Here is an 8,836-nt window from a genome sequence, read left to right as displayed (position 1 = left end):
ATTATTCATATAAGTATGGACACGGATTTATATTACAATATAAATACGTGGTATGGAATAAAAGTTAATTGTAACTTAACACTTTTACATGTATGAAAATGTCTTTGAAATGTAAAAACGTGTGTTTTAAAATCTGCACACGAAAATGAATGGTGGGATACTACTCGGACCATTTTTTGCAGAAAATCCGTCGACTTGAAGGTAAAATACAATTTTATTATAAGAAAATGTAAGAGTATAAAAAAATCATACCCACGTTTAGTTATTTACCAAAACATTTAGAGGTGTTCTAAGTCAAATTTACCACAGTTTTTAAATTTTATGTTGCACCGGTAAAAAATTAGAAAAAAAAATGTTTCAAGGATTTCAGAAAAAGAAGCCTAAGCTTTCACATCACGGATCAAAAGAGGCTGATGATATATACGTAAGTCACATAAGATCCTAACAAAGGCTCTATTGATAAATTTGTTACTGTTTCAAACAGTGAAAAAAGCATGAAGTCTAGGTCAAATCGGATAGTATCAATTCGGATATTTTGTACTAACTTCAGATCATGTATGAACTATGATGTAACCGTTTAATTTAATTACGTACATGTCCTGACTTGCATGACATTTAGTGACCCGTGACCTAAATGCTTTTTTAAATTGAAAACTTGGCTTTGTAATTAACAGATTAATATGAAAAAGGCAAAGCCTCAAAGCGAGCTCGATGTACTTTTTACGTGAAATAGTATGAAGTTATCGCTCATTTTTATTTCAAATGCAGTGACGAGTGCGTGTGACGTCACACGTACTGTATTAAATATGGCTCAGCCCCTGTCGTGAAATGAATAACGAGTTTTGAAAACGTTTATAAAACTTTGTTTATTTTATTTCACTCTATAATTTTTCAAGCGAAATAAAGATTATTGTTAGTGAAATAAATGTAAAACTTAAAACGTTTGCGACATTAAAATAGCGTACTTGATTTGTTTGTTTTGCACGTGCTGTTTGGCGCTACATTGTGACGTCACGTAAACAATACTTAAAACATCTGTACAGCGTTAACGACTGAATAAAAGATATTGGTATTCGGATTCATTTTCTTAGTTAGACTATTTTCTTTCATTCTAGATAGTTTTCACAATAAAATTCGACAAAAAATTGTTTTTATTTATCAGATTTCAAACAAAATGGCGCCTTCGACTCATTTTTTTATCGACAGCTTCCGTTATTCTGGTTCCCTGTCCAATTATGGTTCCCATAGACGTGCGCGGGTGACCAGTCTACACATCCGTTTTCAGTCAGAATTCCTCAGTTTTTATCGTTATCTTTAAATTCGAAAGGTTGCGATGTGTCCAATTCGGTACTTTGGACGAAAGTTTTCAAAACCATCACTTAGCAGGTACTCGCGTTACCGTAAAGCTCGCTTTGCGAGCAGGCCCTTCGGGCCAGCTCGTCAAGCTCGCTAATAAAAAAGGAAAAGCCTCAAAGAAAGCTCGATTTGCAAACAGGACGTTTCGGCCCGAAACCAAATCGGCCCCTGTGCAAAAATCGGCCCCTCGACGTATTGGCCCTTTCCGCGAGACGTTTCGGCCCTTTTCCGCGAGACGTTTCGGCCTTTTTTTATAACAGTTGAGTTTAATTTAAGTATAAAAGAAATTTTTATACTTAAAATCGTTAAAAATGATTGATGGCACACAAACAATTATGAATTTTTAATCCTTAATTGAGAATCCATTATAGATTTATCAATCGCTATTTAGATAAATGCTTTTTTTCAAGGTGTAACAATAAATACACCTCAATAAAGACACTTTATCTTTAATTTATAAGACAGTTGACAAATGCAAAAACTTTTTGATTAACAAAATTAATTACAAAAATACTTCAAAAATCATTTTCTTTTGATCACTATGAATCAAACACGTTAAGGTAAGACTTATTCTTAACTTAATATGGGGCCGATTTGGTAAAGGGCCCTTATGTCCGGGGCCGAAACGTCTTGGGTAATTTGGGGCCGATACTTCTTGGGGACGAAATGACTCAAATCCTCGATTTACTTTAACGGTGAAATAGTATAAAATAATCGTTCATTTTACATTTTCCGTTTTAAAATTGTCATTCGGTATTTTATACACTGCTTCCGTTTATTCTGGTTCCCTGTACTATTATGGTTCCCATATAAGTGCGCAGGACACCAGTCTACGCTTCCGTTTTCAATCAGAATACTTTGGCTTTTATCGTTATCTGGTATACTCAACATCACTAAATCCGCGTCATCACTTATTTCACGGTAATGGCATACTTTTTTGTAACCAGACTGCCGTGTTAAAATTGGTCAGAATTGACAAATTTTATTCAAACACCTAAACAACAAAGTTTTTGTGCAAAATATTTTTAATCTATAGATTTTTATGTAAAACAGAACAACATTTTACAAAATTCTGCAAAAAGCAAGAATAGTCCATTAAATTTGTGCATACGTCTGAAACAATCATCATTTTCTAAATGTTCCTGTTTGTTGAAAAAATAAATTTGAGTTACAATGTAAACTAAACATTATGCAAAATAAAATGTAGCAATTTTAACTGAAACATGAAAAAAATGAAATAAAACACCATTACCGCGATTTAAATGATGAAATACTATTTTCAAAATGGCCGACATATGGTCAACGTCTAGCTCATTTAAAATGATTTTGACTAAATATAATGTTGTTTCCTTGTGTCATACAGCAGAAAATACCTATATGTTACAGCTTATGACAATTTTTGTACCATAAGTTTTAAGTGTTGTTTTCTTTCTTGCTTCAAAGTGTTAAGTACCGTGAACTAAGAGGAGCACAGTATGCTTCGAAAAGTTGCGATGTGCCAATTTAGTACTTCGGACTTAAGTTTTCAAAACCATCACTATCTAGCAGGTACTCACGTTACCATAAAGCTGGCTTTGTGAGCAGGTCCTTTGTTTGGGCCAGATCTTCGAGCGTGCTATTAATATCAGTGTATTTATTCAAAAACGGACATTGTACCAAAAAGCATGTTGGATTCATATTGTTTTGAGTGATGATTCATAAATTATTTTATTGTATCTATTAAAATTGTACAATACTAAAAAAATAGTGTATGGTTGGGATCGGTCTGATACTAAAAATATATGCTAGAATTCCCAAAATTTAACTTCTGCGAGATTTCATTTGAAAGCAGTCTCCATACTGGTAAACAGTCTCTACATATTTCCCTAACTAATAGTTGAGTACACTAAATAGTAAGTTACAATATAGTTATACAAGGCCTTAAGCTAAAAAAGATGTAGTATTTCAGTGCATACAAATTAAAATGTACTGGTCACCAATTGGGTGAATTGTAAGTGGGCAAATCATTATCAATTCTGTACAAATTACTCATGAAGTTGATGGATACTTATAAGAACTAAAGGCTACAAAGGTTTTGATATGCATGTAGATTCTATCAAGCTCTTGAAATAAATTGAAATTTTATTACAGCACTCATCAAGTAATGAATCTGGGTCACTGAAGGACAGTAAAGATGGCAGTGAAAGGTTTAAGCAGCTGTATGAAGTGTATTTTGTTGGCATTGTTCCAGATATTGTCATGAGTCATTCTATAACACGAGACAGAGAGGCCCAACTGGTGGATAGAATAGAGGAATCTCAGGTTAGTACCATTATCTTACTTTAGAATATCGGAAAAACAGTGTTATTTGGTTAGCATGAGTTTTAACCTTAAAATACAATTGTCTATACATGTATGTCACAGCAGAAACATAAATGTTATCTATGTCTCTGGTCACAGTAAAACCATTATTTTTCTTTTAATTATTGAATTTATTTTGTACTTTGGTAATGGCTGACATTAAAATCAAAATTTGTTAATACCTAGGACTTAATTGAAATTTTCTGAAGTCCCAGTTAATCACATGAGGTCATTGACAGTTGTTCAGAAAACTAAATATAAACTACATGAATTTTTTGAAACAAGGGAAACAACTTACTCTTAGCTGAATATTAAACTTGTGTAATTCAAATGATCTTGATTCTGTTTTACAGATTGAGGGAAAGTTACCAATATCCCCACAGGAAGATGATAAAGTAAAGATTAGTGTCTCAATACATGGTGTCAAAGTCTTAGACATGAAAGCACAAGTATTAATTGTTTTTCAAAGGGGAGCGGTGGCCTAGTGGTTAAGGTGTCTGCCTCTCAACCCAGAGATCATGGGTTCGAGCCCTACTCGGGTTACGACCATGTTTCTTCATATGACACCAGTACTGGTTGGTTCCAGGAAGCGGACTCGAAAGTGATTAATATAAGTTGCAAGAACTTGTTTCGCAATCGAGCTTAAATAAATACGTTTAAACCAATTGTTTTTCTTATCCTCATGCCGAATTAACTCTTATAATCCATGCTCAGTAATTTAAAGAAAAATATACATTATAGATTTTCTAAAGAGATTGCAATCATATTACAATAATAACAGCATGAGGGCCTGTCTGATTATAACAATATGGAGAGCTGCTGGTCAACTGATCTTAGGTTCTTGATTGACCAGTCACAATGTCTTGTTTCATATTTCAATATGGTAAACTACAGTATCACAAATGTCATTCCTCTGGTACTATGAAATTGAGCAATGAACTTAAGTTTGCAGCTAACAACAGAAATCGGAATAGTTCTTATACAGAATAAAAAAAATTATGTTTACACATGTAAGTGACTGAATCGGAAGTTATTAGCTATCGGATGTGCAGGCTGGTCTGGATCCATGCTGGTCGCAAAAGCACTATGTTGGTTTTGTCGTGACGCAGCTCAAATTACTTGAAATCATTAGCCTTTCAATGCCAAAATTGAATGACATTTTGGATATTTAATCAGCCGCGAGTTCAAATCTCTTCGGTGACTTTGGATTCATTCATGTGAGGAATCTATCCAGCTAGCTTAAAGAAGATTAGTGGTTCTACTCAGGTTCCGATGTATGCCTGAAATATTGCATTGTTTTATGACTAACCATAATTATTGGAGTGAATTAAATAAATGTAGCCAAATGTTATCTTTATATATGTAAAGGAGGATAGTACAAAATAAAAATTCCCAAGTATGAACAAGTTATTGATAGAAACTACCTAAAAAAATAATATACATACTAGATTTCTGGCTTGTGACTAAATTTTCTGAGTCTCATTGAGAAGTAATATTTTGCAGGAAGTTTTGCAGCGCCATCCATTACATACAATAGCACAGGTTGTACAGTACAGTGACGGAGGAAGTGTGAATAACATTGCCTTTAAAATTGGAAATGTCAACAAATCTGTGTTCAGTGCATATGTGTTTGAATGTCTTTCAGAGGTAATACCCATAATGTTTATTTCTTTTTATTATTATTATTTGAATAGTTTCATAATTATAATATCATATACATGTAATGATGTATTATATCATTTTCATATAATTTTATAGTATAAGTTGTCACCTTAGTGCAGTAACAGGTTAACATCTTTTAAATTTAATAGGAGGTAACCCGTTACTGTACCAAGGTGACAAAAATTGTTATTCCTCATTTGGATGATTAAATGGACTCCACAATGTCCAAAGAAATAAAATTTAGAATCTGAACATAGATCAAATCAAAGGTGGCAGAATAATATGCAAAACATTATATATAAATATACTTTTTGTACAATATTAATCTGATTTCAGTTAAAAGTTAAATGCTTTTAATATTTTTTGGTCATTTTTCACAAAATAATTATTCTGAAAAAAAAAATCATACTGGGTAATTGATTGAAAATTTGACATACAAGTTATTGGTCTATATCGACATATACATCAAATGATTCGTATATTTAAAAACGAGTACTGGTCAGGGACCATCAACCGGACACTTTTGAAAACACTTACAGTCCTGTTATGATTAAAACATCAGGGGTGAAATGTCTTTAATATTGACTGGCAGAGAAATTATAATGGACAGAATTCAGAGTTATCACACTTACAATTTGGAGTGAAAGCATTACTAAATATTTGTGAAATTTATCATCAGGAAAATATTTGGAATTTATTGTTTTGATTATCTTGCTTTATAATTAGATTTGTTCTTTATATGTACATATTACATAATGCATCTCCAATCTTATGATGCTTGCCATTCATCTGAACATTTTATTTAATTGTACTTTAATTTTAAAAAGAGACAGACACAATTAGATGTTATATTATTATAATTATGGGGGATAACATTTAATTTTTAGCAAACCATTTCAGAGAAGTCTCTCCACTTAGTTCAGCAGGAGGGAATGGGATTATTTATGCAGGGGTCATTGGTTCGATCATCAGCCAAGGCGTAATTTCTCTGTGTCAGTTGATCTTGAACATTTTGTCTAATGGTCATATGTGGCTCATTGCTGATTCAGATATTTGAGAATAGTAGTTGGTCACTTGAGGAAAAATTGGTAATTACTGGTTAGTTATCCAGGAAAGCCAGTTGGGTGAATCAGTTGCTGAGATACATCAGTGGCCAAAATATGAGTTAAAATCAGCTTGAAAACAAGAAGAAAACAAACAAACCAGTTCAGAAAGTTAACAAGATAAAATGAATTATCAATTATGCCAATTATCAGTTTTAATGATGATTTTTTTCTTCTTCAGGAACAAGCACAAATGATTTGTCAAAATGTGAGAGCAATGTTCGACAAAATCACAGAAAAGAACAGATGAAGTTAAAGACATTATATTTTACGATAAAGCTTCCTGTGATAATAGATATAGGCAATGGTGCTTACTTTTAATAAATGCAATATTACATTCATAATCACAATCAATGTGAAAACTTGTTTATTGTCAGAAACAAAGTCATATAATATATATGTATATTGTATTGTTACTGTGATTTTGACTGAAGCCATTGGTGACTATCTTTTTTGGAAGATTTGACTATGCTGGTTAGAGCAACATTAAGTGTGAAAATAAGTGCTAAAATGACTCAAGTATAATTATGTTAAGAAAACATTATCTGAGTAATTCATTGGAACAGTTTATGTGTAAACCAAATTAAGCATATATATTATGGTATTTACATGACTTGGAGCTTGGTAAGCATTAATTTTGGTCTCACACAACCTGTCATCAATTTGTATATGTAATTATATTTTATTTTCTACATTGCAGGAACATGTATTAGGATTATTGATTAAATGATAGGAAAAATGAAACTATGTTTAATGTAATGGTTGGGACTGATAAAATAATATTAAATCCTATAGAGCATGGCTGAAAGGTTTTGCTCACTGATGAATGTGATTGATATGATAATATTATAACCTATTGACTATGGCTGAATTTTAATGGTCACTAATTCTAATGATGTAACTAGTATGGTAATATTCAAGCCCATGGCTAAGTGGCTATCTTTACTGATGAATATGACTGGTATCATAATGTTTCAGCCAATTGATTATCGCTTAGAGGTTATAGTCACGGATGGATCTGACTGATAAAATGACATTAAAGCCTATTAACCTATTAGAAGTTATGACTTAGAAACACTTGCTTCTCATTGTTGTAGAGTCAGATCTCTAAGTTTTCCTATATTTAATGTGAAGAGCTATCCAATCAGCTTACTGACATAAAAGTCAGTGGTTTGAATCAGGCACTCGCTTCCGCATAAGTTATTCAGAGAGAGACTAGTGCTTTGTTCTTCAAACAGTATAGCTGGAATGTGTCAAATATATATGTATATAAATGTACCTTTAAAGTGTTGGTGTGAATGACATCAAATTATAAAAGCTTATTTAAATTATCATATAGTAATTGTTTAAAGTTATAATATAAATAAATATCTGTTGTTTTCAAAGACATAAATGTAATGGAAACCTAACAAATGCAGGACACTAGCCAATCTCTCATGAACTTGACAATCTGTCATGAAATTTCAACTGTTTCAATTATAGAAGAAAACCCTGAAAAGTTTCAAAATGAAGCATTCATAAATCTAAGTGAAACAAAATTCAATATGTGTTGCTTGTGTATTGGTCTTTTTAGGTTTGTTATGATGTGGGTTCATGTGGGTTATTACTTGTATTACACTTTAAATGTTTATAAACTATTACGATAATATTAGTTATGCACATCTATGGAAATATCTGTTTTGTATTTGTATATATAGAAAATATATATTTCTATTTTTACACTTGTTATTTATAGCAAATAATGTAAATAAGTACAATGCTAATTAAAGGATAATAAAAGAGAAAATTTTATTTGAGTTGATCTTTTGTGGTGTTTTAAAATTGATTTATAAGGTGTTATATAAATAATAACAGTAATGAGAGAAATTGTAGACATTTTAAGGATTTCCCAATGATGTTGTCTTGTAGAATTTTTTCCTACAATATTCTTCATCAGAATGACAGATGTATTTGATTTGAGAAATAAGAAAAAGTCAGGAAGTTAAAAAATACAATGAAAAGTGGAGATTATTTTTAGATTCTTATATTTGAAAAAACTTTGAAAATGCTATTTCAGAAAAGTACACTTTTCCCTCAACTACTTTTTAATTTCCTGTAAATTCAAACTTATATACATGTATTGTAGCTATCATAATTGACAACATTTTCTATGAAGTTCATTATTAAAATTATCTCCTCTATTACAATTTTGCTGAAAATTTCTTGTTTACAATAGAACTAAAGCTATTAAAGGGATAAAGTGACAGAGCCATAAATCCCTGGTCATATTTTTTAAATATCTTTCTTGAAATTCTTGAAATTTTCTTCTCTCAGGAAGTGTAATATACTTGTCAGGAAGATCTCAGACTTTAATTGTTAAAGTCCATTGGAAGATA

General features: G+C 31.5%; 1 protein-coding gene across 1 annotated transcript; it reads left to right on the top strand.

Moving 5' to 3' along the window:
* Nucleotides 1–293: 293 nt before the first annotated feature.
* Nucleotides 294–8,250, top strand: LOC132733544 (integrin beta-1-binding protein 1-like). Its single transcript, XM_060720202.1, has 5 exons — nt 294–424; nt 3,487–3,657; nt 4,050–4,145; nt 5,200–5,343; nt 6,643–8,250. Exons 1-5 carry the CDS (start codon nt 353–355, stop codon nt 6,709–6,711), a joined length of 552 nt encoding a protein of 183 aa, XP_060576185.1. The 5' UTR covers nt 294–352; the 3' UTR covers nt 6,712–8,250.
* The last annotated feature ends 586 nt before the right edge of the window (nt 8,251–8,836 follow it).

This window comes from Ruditapes philippinarum, unplaced genomic scaffold (genome assembly GCF_026571515.1).
Source record: "Ruditapes philippinarum isolate M1 unplaced genomic scaffold, ASM2657151v2 ctg9544_1_1_1_1, whole genome shotgun sequence".
NCBI classification, from domain to species: Eukaryota; Metazoa; Mollusca; class Bivalvia; order Venerida; family Veneridae; genus Ruditapes; species Ruditapes philippinarum.
This window is presented reverse-complemented; position numbering and strand designations above follow the sequence as displayed.

Excerpts from the sequence above, each read along its gene's own strand:
- LOC132733544 (XM_060720202.1), top strand. The coding sequence starts at position 353 with ATGTTTCAAGGATTTCAGAAAAAGAAGCCTAAGCTTTCACATCACGGA. Across the intron at positions 425-3,486 it reads AAGAGGCTGATGATATATAC|CACTCATCAAGTAATGAATC; the intron begins GTAAGTCACATA and ends ATTTTATTACAG. Across the intron at positions 5,344-6,642 it reads TGTTTGAATGTCTTTCAGAG|GAACAAGCACAAATGATTTG; the intron begins GTAATACCCATA and ends TTTCTTCTTCAG.